This window comes from Macaca nemestrina, chromosome 19 (assembly GCF_043159975.1).
Source record: "Macaca nemestrina isolate mMacNem1 chromosome 19, mMacNem.hap1, whole genome shotgun sequence".
NCBI lineage: Eukaryota > Metazoa > Chordata > Mammalia > Primates > Cercopithecidae > Macaca > Macaca nemestrina.
The window spans coordinates 47,225,500-47,248,859 of record NC_092143.1 but is presented as its reverse complement, the minus strand read 5'-3'; the positions used below and the strand labels follow the sequence as shown (position 1 = coordinate 47,248,859).

The 23,360-nt window shown below is 45.3% G+C and overlaps 1 protein-coding gene across 6 annotated transcripts in view; it reads left to right on the top strand.

Annotated features, from left to right (window-relative positions):
- The first annotated feature begins 547 nt into the window (after window positions 1–547).
- Window positions 548–23,360, top strand: part of LOC105499475 (SET binding protein 1) — a 383,331-nt gene continuing 360,518 nt past the window's right edge. The window contains exons 1-2 of one of the 6 annotated variants that reach the window (XM_011772037.3): window positions 548–1,214; window positions 22,159–22,816. In XM_011772037.3, coding sequence (XP_011770339.2) covers window positions 22,331–22,816 — 486 coding nt within the window. In that variant the 5' untranslated portion in view covers window positions 548–1,214; window positions 22,159–22,330. The other 5 variants (XM_011772042.3, XM_011772081.3, XM_011772062.3 and 2 more) reach the window with 5 other exon arrangements.

Genomic DNA, 23,360 nt, shown 5'->3' with positions numbered 1-23,360 from the left:
GACTCCGGCGCGCAGGAGCCACTGGGCCGCAAGGGCTCCGGGGAGCGGGAGGGGCGCTGGGGGCGGCGAGGGGTCCCGGATGCCCGTCCACGAACTGTTTTCCTTTTCCCCGGGCAAGAGACCCGCTCCCTTCAATTGACAGAAATTCACTGGGGCAGGGGGGCGGGTGGGGGAGAGATCGCTCGCGGCTCGCTACTGGCTGCGCCTCCCCCGGCTCCGGTCTGGGAAGCGGCCCTGGGCCCTTCGGGCGAGCAGCTTGGGCGCCGGCGCCCCCTGCGAGGAAGATCGCGGGGTGACGGTCGGTACCCGCTCGGCTGGGCCGCGCTGCCGCTCCGATCCTTCTCCCTCCCGCGCCCGCGCCCTCCCCTTTCCTTTCACTAGGAGTCCGGGACTCGGAGAGGGCGCGGGAGGCAGGCACACGGGCCCGACCCCAGTCCAGCGCTAGCCAGGGACGCGGGCGGGCGGCGACGGGACGCGGCGGGGGCGCGGGGCGGGCGCGGCCATGGAGCAGCGGCGGCGGCGGCGGCGGCGGCGGCAACACTAGCGACCGCGGGCGGACAAGCGGGCGGGCAGGGCCGCTGGGCGCCGCGGACCGAACTGCACAGCTCAGCAAAAGCGCCCTCGCCCTCCGCGCGCCGCCTCCTGCGAGCCCAAACCCAGCAACATTTTTAACGCTCCAACCCATCCTTTGAAGAAAAGCAAAAAAAAAAAAAAAAAAAAAAAAAAAAAAAGCAAAAAAAAAAAAAAAAGCATTGATCGGAGAGACGGGGATATATATATATATATAAAAAAATTTTTTTTTGGCTCCTGCTAAAATTAGCAGGGCTCGCCGCGCGCCTGTGTGCGAGTGTGTGCGAGTGTGTGTGCGTGCGGGCGTGTGTGTGTGAATGTGATTACTCCAGGACTCCTCGGGCTCCGGAGACGCCATTTTCCCCCTTGATATCTCTCTCCATAAATCGGTGGCGCGGCGGAGGCGGCCGAGTCGGGCGGGAAGCGCGGGGCCGGCCGGGGCGCCCGCCGCTCGCCGCCGCCTCCGCGCGCCCGGGGGCCCCGGCGCCCCCCGAGCTAGGGCGGCCAGCCCGCGGCTCGCCGTTTGACAGATGCTCATCGCCATGGAGTTGCCGCAGCAGCACCTTTGGGGGCTCGGGCGAGCGACCGGAGCCGGGATCTGAGCGAGCGCCGGGGCCAGCGGAGCCGGAGCCGCCGGGACATGGGTGAGCACGCGCGGCGACCTTGGCCCGGGAGCCCGGGCGCCCAGCCTCCCTCTGCGCCGCGGGCCCCCGCACGCCCGGAACCGGGGGCGACGTGTGTGCCCTGCATGCAAAAGTTCACGTCGCCTTGCTGGGTCTTTGACTTTGCACCCGGCGGGAAGGGGGAGACCGGGCCGAGGGGGCGGGATGCCGGTCCGGGCGAGGTTGCAGGAGATGGGCGCGATTCCGGCGGGCCGGCGGGTGGGCGGCGATGCTGGCTCAATTGGAGTGGCTCGTTGGTGGCGGCGATGGTGGAAGCTTTGGGCTGGAGGGCTGGGAGCTTATTGAGTTTCGCCTAATCTGATCTTCCCCCCCCGCCCCCCGCCTTTTGCACCCTCCCTCGGTCCTGCCGCCGGCTGGCGGGGCTGGCGGGTTTGGCGTTGGTGGAGTGGACTCGGGAGGGGGAGGGGGTAAGGAAAGGGGTGGGAAGGCAGGATTTTTTTTTTTTTTTCTCTCTTTGTAACTTGCAGGTTAAGTGGAGCTAGAGAGCTACATTGTAACCTAGTTGGATTTTTTTGGGGGGGGAATGTATCAGAATCTAACGTGTCGTTAATAGAAAGAAGAACAGGCAAGAAGTGGTCCAGCCGGCGAAGGTTGGTGTGTGCTTGTGTTGTGGCTGTGTGTTAGTCTTTTTCTTAAAAATCTTAATCAATGGATTTGAGTCTCTTTCTTATGCTCTCTGGTTTTGGGACTCTGAAAAGATAGGAATTCCCTTAAAAGCAGACGAATGCCGTTTTGAAAGCACGCATTGTGTGCGTTTCTAGAGGAGCCGTGGGCTTGGGAATGAACGGCAGGCTTCCCCGTTCGGTGGTTTCCAGTGGGAAATCACTCCGGAAAGGGAACCCTTCGGTATCGATTTATTGTTTTTGTCTTCCAAACCATTTTCTCTTTGACCGAAATACTGTCTGAGAAGTTCCGCAGGGACAAAGTCAGGTAAACTGGACCGGGCAGATCTTTAGCAAGATGGTGATAACGGGGATGCTGTTTTCAGTGTCTGTTTGTGATGGAAGCATTGTTGGGTAATAGCAATTTCTGATCGGTAGAGCATGCTGGTTCTAAAAAAATAAGTTAACTGCCGAAATACTGTCTTCCAGCCCCCCTCCCCTGCACAGTACAGCACCTATTCCCCCCGCCCCCCCATCCAGACCACTTACTACAAGTCTGAAATCGGATCCAACTGGAAATATTTTCATTGGAGATTGAAAGTTGTGCAATTGGAAATAGATGAGGCTAGAGGTATTGGGAGTGTGGAAAGGGAGTTCTTATTGCCCCCTGATGCTGCATTTATTCTTTATGTGTGTCTGTGTTGGATTCTCAGGGTGTGTATCTGTCTAAAAGGACTGTTGTGGGAAGGATTTCCGATTCGTTTCCGTTTCAAATAAACTGTCCTGATAATCTCACGGTTGACATCTAACGCTAAAAGGGCAATTTGTGTGTCTCTTTATCCCTGCAGAAACTCTCCTCCAAAAAGGGCAGTTTATTCTGGAATTCTACAGCAGATACCTTTCCCTTCCAGCCCCTACACTCCCCCCACCTCTTGCCAAATATCCACACCTTTCCTCTTAAAGTTTAGTTGGAGTCCACTGGCATTGCTTGTTTTTCTCTTCTTTTTCCTTCTTTTTCTTTTCATTCCTTCACTCTTCATCCTGTTTTTCTTCTTTTTCTGTAGATTTATACTAAAAACTAATTTCTTGAAGTCTCTGTACTGTCACCAAAACTATCTGCCAATTTGGCACCATCTCTTACCTTCCTTTAGTAAATAGGTATATCTCCTGTGCCCCATCCAAACTCATCTTCATGTGCAAAGCATGTAAGTGTGTGCTGTGGGAGAAAGGGGATGGGGTAGAGCAGAGGTATTTGGAGAGGACGGGCGGTGTTGTGTGCAGGCCACATCTGCAACACTGGACCAGACCTGGGCATTCCTGGGACAGTTTCCTTTGCACACCCCAGCTGGGATGGGAAGGCGGAGCCAACCAGCCAGGGGCGTGTGAGGGAGGAGAAAGTTTGTAGCACTTTTAAGATGTAGCTAGTTTACAATCCCAGGTTACTCCCTCCCCTTTTTCATGATTTCTGTGGCTTCTACCATCCTTAACCCTGAGGGAGGCATGAGCTCTTTTGCTCTGACGTGGGATTCCCAGGTTTCAGAGTGAAGGTGAGGTGCTGTTTTCCGCTGTGCTTAGTCTCATTGCCTGTTCCCAGAAAAGGGTATTAAGACAGAGTGTTTGGGGGAAAGTCGGAAGAGGAAGAAGAAATCAAGTGTGGTTAAACAGAGTATTTGCAAACTGCAGGGAATGTAGCCCCAAAAGATATGGAGACCAGGTACCCAGAGTGTTGCTTGGCACAAGATCTCTCCTCCCCCATTAAGGTGACAAAACCAAAACCAAAACAAACTATTGGTCTTGGGAAGTTGAGTTGGTGTTAGACCTGGGCTGTGGGAGTTGCTAGCCACTACAGTAACCTGAGCTGAGCTGGGGGAGGAGGTGGTGAGCGAATGCGCCTTCGGGAGCCAGAGGAGGGAAAGGGACTCGTCTCTTTTAGCTGGGAAAATAGATGTGTCTCTGGAATAAACAAACTGGAGGTGGGGGAGGGGATGGCTTGCAGCGAACATAAGGTGGAGTGTCTGAGAGGCAGAAGTGTCGGTTAAGAAGGGGTTCTAGCTTGGGGGAAAATATCAACTGCCTTATATGTTCATGAGAGGGCTAGGCAAGTGAAGGGCTGTAATTTGATCTTTTGTATGTTAACATCAGAATGTTACATAGGAAGGCGCTGCTGGAAGGCCCAGTTCTGGACATCACATAGGGGAACTTAGAGGTATCTTTAAGTTAACCCGACAGGCCCTGCTGCCATAAGGGCTTCTGGTCATGGACTTGCCTTACTCAGAGTGAGCTACTTTGTAAATCACCTGATCTAAATAAGGGTTGGGGAAAAAGGAAACAGTGCTTGGGAGTGTCTTAGGATTTAGTTGAAAATGGTGAGTGGGGAGAGGCAGGAGGCAGGATTTTGCTGAAGAAGAAATAAATAGGTAGGTACTTTCCCCTGGATTCCCTGTTCATTTCTCCTGTTAACTTTGAATTCCTCTATGGGATGAATCGATACTTATCTGGCACAAAAGTGTACCTCTGGGAGAGGAGAGTTCTCTCAATGTGGTCATTATTTTTAGTTGTACTTCAATCTCTGCTCCAAAGCTTCTATATAGTATGCAAAAGGAAGCAGATGAGAAATAGCTAGCTGGTTAGGGCATCCTTTCTGGGTTCCTGTGGAGACACTGAAACTTGGCTGGGCCTGGACCTCCCAGAATGCCAGTTTTTTTTCCTTGGAGACTTGAAGTTTAAATTGAAACCAGAAAGCTATTGAAGGCAGATCCAGCCAATGAAACCTTGTTTTCTCTGATGCTCAGGAATGGGAAATAAATAACTTTTTGCTGATGGCATTTCAAGTTGCTTCAGTTTTGCTTCTGCCAGAAGAATGGGGTAAATTATTATGAGCACATTAGTATTGTAAGGAGGAGTTGCAGTGCTTTAAAAATGGGATGGTGTTATTGAGTTTATTCAGGCACTCAGTGTATGGGAGAGTCCTATCAGGGGCTGGTAGTGGGAGCACAGGAGGCTGCCCTGGAGAGTTAGCAGCACTGGGCTGAAGAAAGGAAGCCTCACAGAGGTCTTGATGCACATCATTTTATCTGGTCCTGGGGTTCCTGTGAAGGGAGCAAAACAATCCAATTCCATTCCTATCCTGTGGCATGTGTTGAAACCTAGTGAGTTTTCCAAAGTGTTTTGGGCCAGGAATAAGGAGTGCTACCATCGTGCCTATTGCCATAAGTTTGGGCTTCTTTTAGAGTGGTTTTTAAAGGCAACCCTGGTGTTTTACAAACTCTTCATGAAGTTGCACATGCTTTGGCCTGCCATATACCTGAGAAGTGCAGGAAAGAAAACACACCAGGATGTCCACAGACTACAATTCATGAACGCAGAAAGATGATGCCAATCTGCATTTTTACTTAGCTCTGAGTTTTCATTTTTCCTTTTTACTGAACTTTCTATTAGATTTTTATGCCCCCCTGAGATACTGCAGAAGGTTTTGGGGGACTGTGATCATAGATGACTGAGTCGAAGCTTCTGGTCCTTGCTGTTCTGATTTAGAAGTTTCGTAGGTTCAGTCCGGAACAGCTCTTTTTTTAGAGGGTTTTTCCCCCCCCATTAGAGGGTACCATCTAAGGTTGAGGAACCATTAATTAATGAATTAATTTTTGTGACAGAGTCTTTCTCTTGTTACTCAGGCTGGAGTGCAGTGGCGTGATCTTGGCTCACTGCGACTTCTGCCTCCTGGGTTCAAGCGATTCTCCTGCCTCAACCTACCAAGTAGCTGGGATTACAGGCATCCACCACCACACCTGGCTAATTTTTGTATTTTTAGTAGAGACGGGGTTTCGCCATGTTGGCCAGGCTGCTCTTGAGCTCCTGACGTCAGGTAATACACCTGCCTTGGCCTCCCATAGTGCTGGGATTATAGGCGTGGGCCACCGCACCTGGCTGAGCAACTATTTTTTTTTTAATGGCCCTTAGCTTAGAAACCAGCAGTTGACTTCCTACCCTGTTCACAGCAAATGATACCAGGTAAAGAATGTGAGCAGCCCTGAAGTCCACAGAGTCCTCTGGGAGGTAGCCGCCACCCCCTCCCAGGAGCCCATGATGGTTAATGATCAGCAGACCCCGGTAAAACAATTGTAGGCAAAGCCAGCTGAGCTAACCCTGAGGTAGGCAGAGGCTCTGCCACTCCAAGTGCTGAGGAGGAATAGGGGATGAATGGTGAGCAGATAAGAGTTTTAGAACTTTGTCAGCTTGGAAAAATGCTTCTCTGATCCAACTTATCTTTTCCCACCAAAAATACCCCCTTTCATATGCATGGCATTTTGTTCTTTTCAAAAATATCTTTATATGGCTTCCGCCCCCTTGATTCTCCTAAGGAGGAAGGCCAGATAAGCATTTTATCTCCGTTCAGAGAATGAGGCAACTGACACACTGGGTTGCCTGAAATGACACAAGTTGGTGGCCAACCTGGGGCCAGACGGCTGTGGCAAAGTGTGAAGAGCCTCACATCTGAAGTGACAAGATCCGCTTTGGATCGTGTCCCTGTACTTCCCAGTTAAATGACCCCCGTCAAGTCAGTTAACCTCTCTGAGCCTCCGGAAACTAATCAGTAAAATAAAGATAAAGATGCTTACCTTGCCTACTTCATGGGGGTTACGAGGATTAAATAATACCAGCTAATTTCTGTGATTGAACTCTGGGAGGATTTTCATGCTGCCTCCTGGAAACTGGTGCCTGGGATTATTGTTGCCATAGCCCAGTAATTAATAACCCCTTGGAATGATCAGAAATGCCCACAAGGGCTCCTGGTGTTCTAATAATTCAACCGATGTCCATATAACTGTTGAATTATTAGATGCCTACTATGCCATGTGCTTTTTGAGACTCAAAGTCTCAGGTGATATCCAGTTGGACTCAAAGATGTCCCAGTATTCGGGAAATGCTCTTTGAGTTAAGGATCAGCCAGAGAAAAGGAAAAAGATGTGCAAACACACAAGGAGGGGAGGCGAGGTGGAGAGAATGAGGGGGAGGTTTTCCATCAGGAAACCGCAATACTTAAGCAATGGCACTCAGGACAGAATTTCTAGCCTCTCTAAAGAAAAGAACTAATAGCGGGGTTGCCGCCGTCCCAGCAATTCCAGTAAGTTCTCCAGAATCAGGAAAGTTCTTCACAGCCCATTTGTTCCCTGACTCTTCTGTGTCCCTCCTTTTACCCTTTCTCATGAGAGCTGGTTTGCCCTGTCCGGCAGCCAGCAGCAGGCACTTTGCAGTGTTCTAGATTGAACCCCGATTTTATGCAATATGCCCGAGGCTCTGTTGTCAGACTGGTTTCTTCACTGACTCTGGGCATTCTGAACATCTTTCTGCCTCTGCACCTCAGCTGTCTCTGTGTTGTCACCTCCAGGTGGAAAGTGCCCTGACTGGTCCCTTATAACCAGAGCCTTGACATCTTAGGCCAACTAGTTGCACCCAGCCTCCTCCCTGGGGGCTAACTAGTTCCTTCCTCCCAGCTCTCAGCTCCTCATCCCAAGTTCCCAGAGCAAGGCACCCAGCTTATGCTGCCTTGCTGTTTGTTGTCACTTACACCCCCAAGCTCTGAGGCCTTGAAGAAGGGGACAGGTTTTCTTACACAGCGTTGAACCTTATTTATTAATGATTTTTTTTTGTTTCCTGAATGAATCACAGCATTTATGAAGAGATAGAATATTGAAAGTCAATGTTGTTTAAGGTGTATTAATGCTCTGCGTTATGAAGCAACACAGTGAGGGCCCCGTAGACAGTGTGAATAGTAACTACTTTAAGCCAATGATAATGGCTTTTTATATTTTCAGCTGCCTTTCAGGGGCAATCAACCCAAAGTTTCTCCCTTAAAGTTTAAGAGTTAAGCATATTTTACCACATGTGCATCCTTTCAGTCACCGATTCACTCATTCAGTCATCAAATATTTATTAATAATAATAGTGCCTACCAGAGTCTCATTGTGACTCTAACACACATAGCTCTTGACTTTCTCTGAAAATTCCAATTGTATTTTTTGTCCATCTTGCTCATTTTGGCACTTAACCATGCAGTCATCTTTGTTGCTTAAGTCCAAGTGCTTTTCCGCTCTTCAGTGATGGTGTGAGCCTGGCCACAGTGGAAAACAGAGAAGGCTGAGGAGGCTGGGTGCAACTGGTTGGCCTAAGAGGTCAAGAAGGCTGAGGCAGAAAGCAGCCTGGGCTCACACCTATTAGCATATGATGTGGGACAAGCTACATTGCCTTTCTACTGTTGTACAGTAAAAAAGTTTGGATTGGTATAGAGTGTCCCTTCTAAAATTCTGTGATTCTATAGCTAGAGGTGTCCTAGGAATGTTAAGGATTTCTTAAAGGTCAGAGCTCCTCAAACCCCTTTAAAGGCACCCCCAACAACTGTCCAAACCAATCCCACTGAGGATTTATGCACTTTGCTAAATGTTTGATGCGCTGAAAGAGTTACAGAAAGGGAAGGTGGTGCGCTGGGGTAAGTAGAATTGGGGTGAGCACTCATTAGAACACTGGAGTCAGTCTTGGAGGACCGGGAAGGGGAGAGGAGGCAATGGTGAGCTGAATGTGAGAACATACCACTAAAAGTAATGTGGAAGGAAGAAAGGGATTACATTATCCACTTTTGAACTGGTTCTCTTTGGTAAAATAACTGACTTGAATCAAGGGAGATGGAACAGACAAAGACAGTTTCTAGAAGTCCAGAAAATATTCTGTAGTTGGGCTTTGCTGCTGCTTCCTGTCAGGTGGCATCGGGAAACCCTGCTATGGATACTTTACTCATGTCATGGATCCAGGGGGCTGGATGTCATTTCTCCATGTAGATTCTAAAGAGCATGAAGTCTTGGGCCATTCCTGGGTTCCTGGGATGTCCTCTCCCTCCCCACAGCACCTGGTCTGCCCTGCCACATTGCAGCCTGTGTTCAATAATAGCTAATAGGTTGCTTTGTGTGCATTTTGAGATCAGATACAGTGACCTACAGTCTGCAAAACCAGAGCCGCCTTTGATTTGGGTTGGAGTAGGATCAAGGAAATTGGGCTTTGGCCTAAGGTACTGTAAAAGTTCTGTGGGATTGATGAAGTACCTGGGAGCATACTGGTTGGATATTTAGAAAGAGGAAGCCTCTTCAAGCCACTGAAATGCTACAGTTGCTTTTACCCCAGGATCTAGTAAAGGATTAGGGATGAAAAAGGAGCTTGTAATATTGTTAGCCAAATTTAGTAAAAAGCAATTTCTTCAATATTCCCTTTATCTGCCAATGATTTTCAGTTCTGTCAGTGGAAAGGAGCTTCTTGGAGTTTGAATTTGTTGCTTGGAGAATGGTTGAGATGGAGAAGCTGAATTTGATGGAACCAACATAGTAGCTCATCAGAAGCAATGGGGGCACCAATATGCTTGTAGCAGAATAATGAAATCTGCATGGCAGGTCCTGTACAGTTGTTGGTGTCTCTTTCTGTGACCTATTGTTATTTGAGCAATGAGACCTTTGATTTTTTTTCTTTTTCTTTTTTTTTTTTTGAGACGGAGTCATGCACTGTCATGATTTCTGCTCACTGCAACCTCCACCTTCTGGGTTCAAGCGATTCCCCTGCCTCAGCCTCCCAAGTATGGGATCACAGGTGCGCGCTACCATGCCCAGCTAATTTTTTGTATTTGTTGTAGAGACAGGGTTTCACCACATTGGCCTGGCTGATCTCGAACTCCTGACCTCGTGATCTGCCTGCCTCGGCCTCCCAAAGTGCTGGGATTACAGGTGTGAGCCACCATGCCTGATGAAGACCTTTGATTTTTAAAAAAGTATTGATTAATAGTAGTGACTAAAAGGGATGATTTGATGTGAAACTCTGTGAACCTTTCTACTCATTACACTTTAGAGCTCTATTGCGATTGGTGTTTTGATCCACAAATATTTATTAAAATATCAGCATTGCAGATTGTGTGAGCCATTGTGCCTGGTACACTTGGTTGGGAAAGACCTGCTATGAGATGTGGCTTTTGTCCTGGCAGAGTGGGCAGTGTATCTGCAGATATGTGCTTTGCTGAAATGGAAAGCATTCTTCTGCAGCCAAAGTAGGAGCATGATCCAAAATGGAATTTTGCTATTTGTGTGATCAGGCTGAAGGTATAGTCAGGGAAGATTTCAGAGTATGCGTTTAGGATTTGATGGAAGATGTAGAACAAGGGGACATTCTTGGCGGGTAGAATAGCTTTGGCATAGGGTCAGCAGGGGGACAGAGTTCAAATGTGATTTGAGAATTGCCTCAAGGAAACACATACTAATTTTGAACATGTACTGCATCTTGCAGAAGCAGCACAGCCCTGAAGATGGCTGACATTGAGGGGCAGACACCCCTATAGCAGACACCTTTATGGTCTGAGGTCTTCTGTCCACAAAGAGAAGGATAAAACCCAGCGCCCTCTATGTTGGACTCAATATGCCTGTTATAATTCAAACTAATCAAGTTTCCAACTCTCTGATTTAGCAAAAATTGGTTTGTTCATTGACATTATTATTGATTGTGACCAGACTCTGATAGGTGCTGTGGGGATCCCAAGAGATAGAGTGAAAGATACTCTACGAGCTCATGAAAACCAGGGGAGGAGGAGCAGCAGCAGCCAGCCCTGTACGCCTAAGTGCTGAATTGTAGTAGGAGCCCGAGGGAGTTAGTATCTCCAAGGGTTAGTCAGATCAGAGAAAGCTTCCAGGAGTAGGTGGAACTTGAGCTGAGTCATCGACAATGGAATAGTCTTGGGTAGGTATGGAGTACCAGGGAAGATCATCCACTTGGGAATGTAGAGGGAGAAAGGAGAACAGTTCAGCATAGGGCTCTGTGGAGTGTAAGGCAGCAAGACAGATGGGATGGTGTCCTGTGAGAAACAGGCCAAGGATTCATCTCCCCTAAGCTGAAATTGGGAGGCATGCCCACAGCTTTCCAAGTGCAGGAAGAGCAGTCTTGGGGAGCAGGTGGGTGTGCCTGTCAGAGACTTCCACACATACCACACATGAAAGAATGCTGACAGCTGACTCTGCCTCCCGCTGCTAGGTCCTGTCCGCTACCAGCTCTTCAGCCTGGGGTTCAAAAGAGGTATCTTTAGAACAAGAAATGAAATGATATATAAGCATTTGGAATGGGGATGGGCCACTCTGGGGAACATAAAACTCTATGATACTGGTACTTATTTCCAAGTGTTTAATGTATAATTGGAGAAGGAAATATAGAAGATTCAGTAACAAGGCAATGTTTAATGACAGTACAAGATAGCTAGAAGAGGTATATCATAGAGAAAGGGAAGTGGAGCTGGTATTTGTTTAGTTCTCTGGTATGCTTAGCATCTCCTTTGCAGCAGAAGCACAAACATATATGTGCCAGATTATGCTTTATGTTGAAATGACGATGAACATAGCAATGGCTGAATCAGATGGTTGAGAAGTCAAGGAATTTGAATTAAAACTGAACAGGTAGTGAGGTGAAAGTTAGAAGGCTTTGAAATACTTTATTAATATCTGTTAGATTGTTCAGTTTATCCTCATTGCCTCCAAGTACGTCTACCATTTCCATTCTCAATTTGCAAATGGTGTGGTGGAGGACCAGAGTTTTCAGGGACCAGTAATATCGAGTATTTGAAGACTGGTGGCTCTATGGTTAAAATAACATTTGGAGTCAGACACAACTTCTGTGATTTCAACAAATCCCTCAACTTTAATTTTCTTATCTGTAAAATGGATATGTCTCTGGGTTAAAATCAGAGGATAAATCAGGGTTAAATAGTATAATAAAGTTAAATCAGATGAAAAACGTAAATAAACTTAGAGAATACCTGATGTATGTTAACAATTCAGATTATTTTCTTTACCATGTGAATCTCTCCACCCTATGTGGACAGGAAATATTTTGGTCACAATTACTTCTTTCAAATCTACTATATTTAACCTATTTTGGCATTGTGCTGCACATATTATTTACCTTTTTTTTTTTTTTCCTGCAACATTCTGTGAAGAGCATTAGGAAAGGGAGATGAGAAAACTGATGCCTAAGACAGTTTAAGTGACGTGGCAATTCAGATGGCACACTGGTTTTAGAACTCATATATGTAGAAGCAACTAACAACTTTTGGTCAAAAGTTGGCATCACTTTGTGTTTTAGATACCTCATGATGTCAGAGTAAGAGGCTTTGTAATCATATATACCTCGATTTGATTGTGAATCTGGCACAGAAAGTGTGTGCTCTTGAGTAAATCATTAACCTTTCTGGACCTTAATTTCCAGGTCTGTAAAATGAGGACAAGATCTTCTGCATCACAGTGCTGTTGTGTGAATTAAATTGACAATGACTGTAAAGAGCTCAGCACAAGTTAGTGGTAATGTTTAACCACCCCCCTCCCCACCCTTTCACTACAGGAGAACACTTTTCCTTGACTGCTCAGAGGAACACAGGCACAAGTAAGTCATCAAAGCCAGAGCTCAACCTGCAAACTTGATTGGCCCAGGCAGGACTGTAGAGATTTTTCCCCAGGGAGCAAAGACACAAGGGTCATGCTGTTGTGTTGTGTTATTGGTTCCCAGAGGAGACACGGTTTTTTGCAGCTAGAGCTGGAATTATTGTTTAATGGATAGTATGTCAGACCTCAGGTCTCAGAAGTTTAATCTCCTTTCCTTATCATAGAGATCCCTGAGTACAGAGAACAATGGCATATGCTTAGTTTTGTCTTAGGCTCAGCCAGTCCAGCCAGGCTGAGCTGCAGAGTCAGCAGAATCTGAAAAAGAGGTGGAAGGTACCAGTCCTGGCTTTGGAGGGCTTCTGGTTGAGGAGACAAGGCTCAGTACCTGGGAATGTCAGAGCTGGAAGGGGCCACAGAGCTGAACTCTTGTTCTCTGATCTCAATTCTACATGTAATGATGGGAAGACTTAGGGAGAAAAAGGAACTTGCCCAAGGCCACCAGCTCTAAATGGTGGAGGAGGGATTGGAATGTGGAATTCCTGACTGTACCCAGTATTATTTCCTCCATGAGACAAACTGGAAACAAGAGAAGAGCAATAATCAAACAACAGCTAAATGATCAGGTTAGCAGATACAAAGGAAACTAGTTGTCTGTGCTTCTCACTGCGTAGGAAGATGGAGGAGGTTGGTCTTCAACTCCTGTCCCTCAGGGCTTGACTTGGAGTCTTAGAAGAGACGGCAGCACTTAGCCAAATGCTAGCGTGGTGACTGACTATAGAAGTAAATCAAATGTAACAAAAAAATTTGCACACTTACTAAGGTGATCCCAGTATGTTCTTTCATGATTATTATCTCATTTAATCTTTAATTACTTCTTGAAACAACCCTTCAGGTAGAATTATTACCCCATTTCCAAATGAGACTTGAAAAGATTAAAAATGTTTCCTAAGAACACAATTACTAAGTGGGAAAGAGAGGATAAGAAATCTAAACCTATGACATCAAATCAGAGCTGCTTCCATTCTTCTTTTTAAGGAGAAACATGGCTTGAACATTTACTGTTGGATGGTTACTCCCAGTGTTCTCTATGCTACGAGCTGTGCAGAGATGCATTTAAAATATAGCCCTGTCCTCCTGGAGCTCGTGGTCTAGTGAGAGAGATAGACAGGTAAATAAAATGCTGAAACGGAGCTTGCCAAATGCTTTGTGATAGCAGAATGACCAGGGAAGTGAGAGCAAGACCATGTGTTTGTGTCTTTCTGTCTGTCTGTGTGTATGTCTGTGCACATGTGTATACAGGAAGAGGTAGAAAAGGAGGTTCCAGCCAGTCTCCGTGAAGGAGGTGAAACGTGACCCAATTGTTGCAGGATAACAAGAGTTAACCATGTAGAGAAGAGAGAAATGACCAGCCAACCAGAGGACCTATCAGGGAATCATACACAGTAATGCCCATCAGTGGGACTCGGGAGATCTGCAGCTTATGAGATGCTGCTAGAGCATGTGGTATGTGAAGTACTCTGGAAATGCTGCTTGGAAGAGGTAAAATGTGATCAGGAACATACCACACAAGTGCAGAGTATAAAAACACCACTAAGCAGGAGCTTTGTCCTTTGCTGTAGACAGGTGATGTATCTGCAGGGTCAGAGAACCGTGGTGTAGAGCTGCTCTTGTCTTTGCCGATTGAGAGCTAGGTAAGAGCTGGGACACTTGCTGGATTTACCAGTGTTGATGGAGCATTTACTCTGGGTGTTTCTGCAGCAGGAAGGAATTCCGGAAAGATTACTCAGTAATAGGCACCTGAGTCAAGTAGTGTCTGTCTGACCTCTCATTCAGCATTCACTGAACGAATAATTTGGAGTGTCTGTCTGTATCAGGAACTGTGCCAGGCCCTGGGGATGACCTTGGTGAGCCAAATAGGCACAGATCTTACCTTCAAGTGCTTATCTAGTGGAGAAGGCAGAGTTTGAAACCAAGCATGGCACAAATATTTAATTATATAATAAATGTTAGGAAAGACAAGTCCTAGCCTACAAAGGCACAAAATGGTGAGTTATGATCTGGTTTGTGATGCTCAGGGAAGAGGCATTTAACCTCAGCCTGAGTAATGAAGAAGTGCTAACTCCAGGGGAGCAAGAGGAAGATTCCAGGTGCATGCAAAGTCCCATGAAGTCAGTTGTGACTCCCCACCAGAATACCTTAGAAGACATAAAGAAGGATGAATAATCAACCACTCCCAAAGCCAAAGTCAGACAGTCAGTCTCTTGCCAGAATCTGACAAGAGATTCTTATAACTATAGGCCAATGAGTCTAGGTGGAAAATACAATCTCTTCCTCATCTGTAATTAGGTAGGATCACACTCCATCTTTTTACACCATTTGCCTTCGTAATCAGAAGATTCACGGTTTCTGTCAACCAGAAAAGCAGGCAGTCATCAAGTCTACTGTATGGGCAGCTTGAACAAAGCCAGTTAAAGACTTCCCTCCCTGACGTCATTATGCATATTCTCAAAGACTATAGCTTTCAGAAAGCAAATGGGCAAGAGTGGGAAGGGGAGTTCTGGGAGGAGTGGAAGTAGGGCATTGACTTCTGGGAAGAGATGTTGCTTCGAGTAAAGCTCTGAGGTGAGCATGGAGTCTTTGTCACAGGGCATATTGTGAAGTCTAGCTGTTCAGCTGGTTTTGTGAATCCAACAGAAAAGACTCTTCTCAGTTCAGCAACACAATAGTGGATGGATGTGTACTCTCAGTGGTATTCTAGTATATGCTTAATACTCCAGATTTTTTAAAAGCACTGACTTGTAAAGTTTGCTTGTTCTTGTGGTGTAAACACTCCCACCATGGCTGAGTTTATTTGTTTGTTTGTTTGTTTGTTTGTTTGTTTTTGGAGACAGAGTCTCGCTCCCTTGCTCAGGTTGGAGTGCAGTGGTGCAATCTTGGCTCTCTGCACCCTGAGCCTCCCGGGTTCAAGTGATTCTTCTGCCTCCGCCTCCTGAGTAGCTGGGATTATAGGTGCGTGCCACCGCGCCTAATTTTTGTGTTTTTAGTAGAGATGCGGTTTCGCCATGTTGGCCAGGCTGGTCTCGAACTCCTGACCTCAGGTGATACACCCGCTTCAGCCTCCCAAAGTGCTGGGATTACAGACATGAGCCACCATGCCCCATGGCTGAGTTTTAAGCTACCAACTTAATGCCACTGAATGTGGAGCTGGGGAGAGATACACACACTGGGCTCTTACGAGCCCGTAGGCACTAGCTTCAGCGCATCCTCGTTACTGTTCACTAGAACTTGATATGGTCTCTGATAAGAGGAGTAACTTGAAGAGGAGGATGTGACTGGCTTCACAATGGGTAGAAGGTAGTCCACTTCTTCCTCTGTAGTCCAGTACTTCCTCTGTAGGCTAGACTCTCTCCTCATGAGAGCATGGAGCAAAGAAACAGAACCCAACACAAGGCCTCCTGAGGTAGAAGAAACACTTAAAACGAGTTAAAGGAACAATATCAGGAGAATTAGTTAATCCAACAGCAACATTAGAGTTTCAGAAAGCTACCTGGCATCTTCAACAAGAAGTATGACCCGTAGAAAAGGAGCATTAAGAAACAAGGAGGGAGTATGCTGTGATGAAAAGACATTAGAGCCAACTGAAAAGTTGGTGCATAAAGTAAAAGATTGCAGGGATACGAAATGTGCAGTTGCAGAATTTAAAGAATCCACAGTGAAGTCAATAAAGGCAAAGGGGGCATGGAAAATAGAATCAAATCAAATTGGTATTATGGAGAACAGATTGGGGTATGCTTTCCCACAAGGCAAAAGAAGGAAAGAAAAGCAGTGAGAGAGAAAACGATAGAAATGGAGAACAGAGATGAGAGCTCTAAACTCAGAATTATAGGAAAAACTTTGAAAGAAGAACCATTTAATGGAAGAAATTACCAAAGGAATAATTGAAGGGAACATTCCTGAACTAGAAAGAACCTGTATCTACAGATCCAAAAGACTCATTATGTTCCAGGAAAATTAAAGGGAGAGAGCTCCACACTACACTCATTTTGTCATTAATAAAATTCTAACGTAATGAAAAAGAAAGTTTTCAATTATAAACGCATAAAGCAAGTTGCCTATAGAGGAAACCAAACCAGGCCAGCCTCTGTTTTCTCTTCATTACTTTAAATGCTGAAAGACATTCTACGAAGTTTTGAGGCAAAAAGTTTTCTAGCCTGAGAATTATCTAGTCAACCCAGTGTCTTTTACTTGTGAAGATGAAAGAAATGCCTTGTGGTATGGGAATTTGCAGAGTCCAGAGCCGAGGGAGGACTGAGGATGAAGAACTTGGGGAAGTTTGCAAAACTTCAGGAATGAAGCAGAGCACTCTTCCTGTATTTGGGATTGTTTGCCTTTAAGACCTGAGAGGTGCATGTGTTGTTCATGTTTATTTTGTAATAAGGAGCATGGAGTTCTACTACCAGGAAATACGGTAAAACATTTTTAAAAAGTAAAAACCATAAACTAGTGAAGTAGGCCAGGTAACCATCATTTTTTTTTTTTTCTACTTTGTTGATGAGACACTGAGGCTGAAAGAGGCTTATGAGGGCTCCTAAGTGGCAGAACTAGGCCAGGAATTCACTTCTTTTGACTCCTGTTGAATATACTAAGGGCCCTATCTCTACCACCTTGTCCTTTTGGAAAGCAACAGTCAGGATGACAGTGGCCTGTATGTACATGGCACCTGGGCAAAGCAGAAAAGCGAGGTGAATGAATGATGCTGGGAAGCCCAGCTTGAGTTGCTTTGTTCATTTGTTAATTCAGCCATCCAGCATTTCTTGAATGTTCATTATGTGTTGGGCATGGTGCTAGGTGTTAGGATTATGTGGATGAATACAACACAAGTCCTGCCTGTTCCCAAGAGACTCACGGTACTGCCGTAAGGGAGAAATACCCTCATGTACTCGATAATAATGCCTATGATCTAGCAACTTGACAGGGGTAATCATATAGACCAGGCACAGTCTAAGACATTGGTTCTGACTCTAGGCCTTCAGAACCACCGAGAGGGCTTGGTAAAAGCCGGCGTGTTGGGCCGCAGCTCTGGAGCCCTGATTCAGTAAGTGGAGCTCAATAACTTGCATTTCCACCAAGCTTCAGAATAAGTAAGAGTTCCCCAGTTGGAGAATGTATTTTAGACTAGGAAAAAATATTCCATCTGGCAGTTTTGGAGGGGAGGGAGGAAGTATTCTGGAACTTATTTGGGTATAAGACACATCTAGCCAAGCAGGATTCCCCTGGCCATTCGGAGAAATAATTCTCTAGGTTTATGCTGTTCATTTTGGAGTGTACCCATAGGTCTATGGCTCTGCAGGGCAAAATTACAAAGTGTTGAGTGTGAAAGAGACTTTAGTCCCAACCCATTCATTGGTAAGGCAAGTGTGGGTCATAAGAGATCCACAAAGTGTGGGTAAAAGACTCAGAGTGGCTTGTCTAGCATCTGACTGCCTGTGAACAGCAGAGCTAGGAATAAAGACTGAGTTTTGGACTCCTATCTCAGTATTCTTTCCAAATACATCTATTTCCTTTCCTTGCCCTTTTGTTTGCTTGGGGCTGACAAGGCTGTTATCTCTTAAGCAATTTTATCTTTCCTATCCTCCTCCACTCCCAGCCCCCACTGCCGCCTTGCCCAAGTCCTGCAGGCAGTCATAGAAGGGTTAACTTTTGTTGGACTGAAGGCCTGAGCCAAGTACAGAGTGTCCATTGTGTGCCCGCCCCCTCAGGAGGAGTCACTGACTGCTGGAATGTGACAAGGCAAAACATTTTTACCTTGCCTTGGCTTCCCCAACTCCGTGAGTGCGTGAGCCTGTGCGTGTACTCACACGCGTGTTTTGGCAGGGGTGAATCACAAGAGGACTCGCAGTTGACACCCAGACTCACCAAAAAACTGAACTGTGAATTTGGGGAGGCAGGTACGTGCTGGGAAGAAAGCTAAAAGAGAACAACAGCTTTGTGTGCTGATGAAGTAAACAGACAGGTTAGGTTTCTTTGCTGTTTCTTTTGAACGCTTATTTTATTTTATTTTTCTAAGATGAGGGTCACATATGGACACCAGGGGCTAGATTATAATCCCCAGGATAGGCAGCAAATTTGGCCAGGGCTGCTGCCTGGGTGGGTGGAGCTGCAGTGGGAGTAATTTGAACTATAAGACTTTGAATAGCTGTCAGGGGGCGAAGCCATTTTCATTCAGAAAAAAACCTTGAAGTCCTCCAAGCACCTAGTCCTGCAATGGGTGCTATAGGTAATGTCAGCATTATACAACCACAGTTAGTCTCAGCCTGAGGCTGAGCTGCAATCATGTAAGAAAAATAAGATTTATATGCTCAAAACAACTAGAAGACAATACAAGGCTGGTATTTAGTGACGAACTATACAGCTGGGTGCAATGTCAGTCCACCCAAGGAGTGAGCACCATGGTCTGGAGTTTACAGAATGTTGCCATGGAGAAGTGAAGACTTGGGGATGACCTGGAAATATGGAAAGGCTTGGGATCTTTTTATTCATTTGTTTATTCATTCCTTCATGCAACAAACATTCAGCGAACACCAATTGCATGGCCGGCATTGCAAGGATGAGAGGAAGTGGATATAAGAACAGATTCTGTATATTTTGAAAAATACCGAAAGAACTACGTATAACATTGCTGTGGAGACTAGTTTGACTTGAGTAGTGAGTGTAAGTTGGTGGCTAATTTGCTTTGGTCTTTTAAGGTGAGACAAGTATGAAAAGTCTGGAATAGATGAATTCCTAAAGATTAAGGCTATTTGAGACTGCATTACTGTTTTACCTACAGTATTTATTATGACATACTCACATTGCCCTGGTTTGGGTCTTCAAGCAACATGAATGAAATTTCAGCTGAACCTTCTTATGGCCCCCTGCCTCTAACATCAGTTTCTCTTAATCCCACCCTCACACCATGTATCGGAATTATCTTACTAAAGCATAGCTTTGATATTATTCCTTCCCCGCTGCCATTCCTTAAATGGCTTCACATTACCTGTAAGATAAAATCCAAACTTGTTAGCGCAACATTCAAGGATGTTCATGACTTTGCCATGACCTTTTATTTCTAGCCGTATCTCTCACAGGTTTCCAGTTTCTACCATACTTCCTAGCCAAACATCAATTCCCTCTTTCTTCTGCATAACCCTGCACATGCCTGCCTGGGACGTGGCATCATGCCTTCCCTTTATCTGCCACGTCTTCCTTCTTCCTGCTCTACCTAGGAAACCTCCATCAAGATCAAAGATCTGTCTTGTATTCTCCTTGAAGCCTTTCTATGTAGTTTCCTAGCTATCTACACCTTGCCCAAGTGGAAAAAACTGTTTCTTCCTTTTGATTCTGTCCTTTCTTAAGTACATATAAAGTTCTGCTTTGTTTTAGAGTGATTTGTCAAATCTCCCATCAAAAGCATAACTTCCTGGAGGAAAGAGATTGTATTTTCCCTGTATCTTAGTATTTTGATTTGAGGAGAACTGAAAAAATATTTTTGAATTGAATTTTTTTTTTTATGGATCTCTTATGACTTGAATTTTAAGTTTTGGAACTTTGTGTTGTACACGTAGTTAAATGTAAGAGATGATTGTTTCATTTATTTCACTCTGAAGTGAACCTTTTTTTAATGGAAGGTATTTTCTTAATATTAATAATATATTCACTGTATAAGCCCATCAATTCATCTAAAGTTTAGAGTTCACCTTCTTTTATTATATCACAGAATCTGTAACATACATTTCCCTACTCTGGTTCAAAGGTCCAAATGGATTTCATTTAGGAACTTTGTATATATATGCCTTGCCTTTTCTCCTGACCTGGGGAGATTTTATAGGTAGGTATTAGAGAATTAAAATGTCGTGGGAGATTCCTGCCAAAGGGAATAGACTCTGAACATTACTGCCATAAGAAAACATGGCTTGCAATTTACATGGATCTGGGATACACACTGAGAAAGACCTATTGGATTCTTACCACTTGACAAATGGGGAAATGCCCTAAGGTACATTGATGTCTCCAACAGCTGGGGTGGTGTCTGACACTAGTAAGAGAGGCCTCCGTAAAGTCAACTTGAGTATAACTTTTTAAAAAATGATGTGTATTATTGGGCAGATAAATCTAGATGAGACCAAAGATCTTGTCAGTAAAAGAAACATCAAGTGTCATCTGGTCTAACTTCTCCCCACCTCCCAAAGTGGAGACTTTGTCCGTCCTGTAGCGTGGGTCACAGGTGGCTGTTTTCAGTTTTGGCTCAACAGTGTCAGTGAAGATGCTCATGCTCTCACTAGGCAGCTTCTTCTTTTTTAGAAAAGCTGTATTCATTGAATCTTCCCTGAAGTGGAAGCAGTTGTAAATGTGTCTTTCTGCAAAGCTGAGCATTTTCCGGTAGCTGATGCTCCTGGGCTTCTCTGGGGAGCAGGGTCCATGTTGGAGCCTGGGCTGCCTTCCTGGCTGGCTTCCTCATGGGGCGTCAGCTAAAAATGTGCTGATTCTGGAGAGAGAAGACAAACGTCTGGTCTTCAGACTTCCAGTTCTTGGTTATTCTGAATGTGTTTTTGCAGGCAGCATTGAGCATTTTCTGGTGGGCACATTTGCCAGCCACTTCTTTAAATTGATGGGCTCAGAGGTAGAAACAAGATGAACAGTTATGTCTTCTGCTGGGAAACTTAAGTGTTCAGCAGCTGAGAAGGCTTGAGTGTGATCCAGCGTACAGCCTAAGGGCGGGAGGATGTGATGTTTGTAGCCCCAGGGCTCTTGGTTTTCTCTTGAGAGTGAGCATTTGGGCTTCCTTTTGGGCTTTGAAAATTATGAGTATGAAATTGGGAATAATGGAACGTGGGGTGAAGAAGCATGAAGGCAAGTTTAGCTGATCCTGTGATAGTTCGGAGAGAGCCTAACTGATTTTTCTCTTCTCATCTTGGAAGAAGGTAGAGAGGAAGATCTTGGGGGGACTCCTGACACTTCCACAGGCCTATAAAATGCTCCTTCTCTTCCTTTTTCTCTTTTGCTGCTGTGGATACACAATACTACTTCATTTAAGAAACCAAAAGGGAATTACAACTGTCTAGAAAGGCTATTTTTATCTAAATAATTGATAATGATTAAATACCTCCTTTTTATGTCAGTAGAAACATTTGTTGAGGTTGTTTTCCATTAATCACAGTGTTATAAGTGATTTGCCACTGAACTCTTTTTATTTTATTTTTGTGAGCCTCACACCTAAGCTTTGCATTTGCTTGAAGAAATAGAGAGGTCTTTGCATAATTGAAATAATGCATAGTGAAAAATGACAAAGGTAAAACAGTTAAGAGATAGGCTGAATGCCCCTCCTTCAAGTGGGTGGAGAGTTTGGCCCAGGCAGCATGGGGGTTGTGCTCAGCTTTGCAAACTGTTCTTCACATGTGAGAGAGAAGTGGTGCAAAAAACCAACCAAATACAGTTCCAGTAGACCTGAGCCTCAATACTTCAGACTTCCCTTTCGTCATGATTGGTTTTAACAGTGACTCACGGCTGAAGCTTCAGTATAAAGAAACCTCTAGCTTGCTACCGGGCTGGAGAACTTGCACCTCTTATCTTTTTTCTTGGGCCTACAGCCATAAAATTAATAGCAATCCATTATGAAGGCATGTGTGAATGTGTTTTTCCCTCTGCTCTAGTAAAATCTAATTTGGGGATGGTGCTTATTCTGGTTAGATGTTTTTCCATCACTTTTTTTTTTCTGGATGCCATAGACAAGTGGAAAGGGGCCTCTAGAACTTAGATTGAGTAACCTTTGAGGTCATTTTCCTTTCTGCCATGCCTAACTGTCTCTTTGCTTCTCAGTTGCAGATCTGATCTCTTCTGAACACCTCATCGTGTCTCCATCCCTGGGAATCTGACCCTAGCAACTGGACCATTTTGTTCTTGGAATTTTGGGTGTCCTCTCTTCTCACCTTTCCCTCTTCCCTTTTCCCCTTCCCCCTCCTGAGAACTCCTGAAGACTGTAGAGATTGTCATGGAGTCCAGGGAAACCTTAAGCAGCTCCCGGCAAAGAGGGGGCGAGTCAGACTTCCTGCCGGTCTCCTCAGCCAAGCCCCCAGCTGCTCCTGGCTGTGCAGGAGAACCTTTGCTCTCCACTCCAGGACCTGGGAAGGGGATGCCGGTGGGCGGAGAACGCATGGAGCCAGAGGAGGAGGATGAACTAGGCTCAGGGCGGGATGTGGATTCCAACTCCAACGCGGACAGTGAGAAATGGGTGGCAGGAGATGGTTTGGAAGAGCAGGAATTTTCTATCAAGGAGGCAAACTTCACAGAGGGAAGTCTGAAGCTAAAGATTCAGACCACAAAGCGGGCTAAGAAACCCCCAAAGAATTTGGAGAACTATATATGTCCACCTGAGATCAAGATCACCATCAAGCAGTCTGGGGACCAGAAGGTGTCCCGTGCTGGAAAAAACAGCAAAGCCACGAAGGAGGAAGAAAGAAGCCACTCCAAAAAGAAGGTAGGAAGCACTGTCTTATAGTTGTTTTTGTTTGTTTCTCTGTTTTTGCCATTTTATCCTCAACTTCTTAGGGTCTATTTATATATTATATTTGACTCTAGAACAACATGGGGTTGGGGACTCAGACCCCTGCACAGTTAAATCTGTGTGTAACTTTTGACTTCCCCAAAAACTTAACTACTAATAGCTTACTGTTGACTGGAAGCCTTACTGGTAATATTATCAGTTGATTAACACTGATTTAATATATTATATTATATATATTATATGTATTATATACTGTATTCTTTCAAAAAGTAAGCTAGAGAAAAGAAAATGATCTTAAGAAAATCAAAAAGAAGAAAAAATATATTTGCTATTTATTAAGTGGAAGTACACCATCATAAAGGTCTTCATCCTTATCGTCTTTATGGTGGGTAGGCTGAGGATGAGGAAGAAGAGGGAGGGTTGAAAGTCTTGCTATCTCAGGGGTGGCAGAGGTAGAAGAAAATCTTCATGTAAGGGGACTCTTGAAGTTCAAGCCCGTGTTGTTCAAGGGTCGACT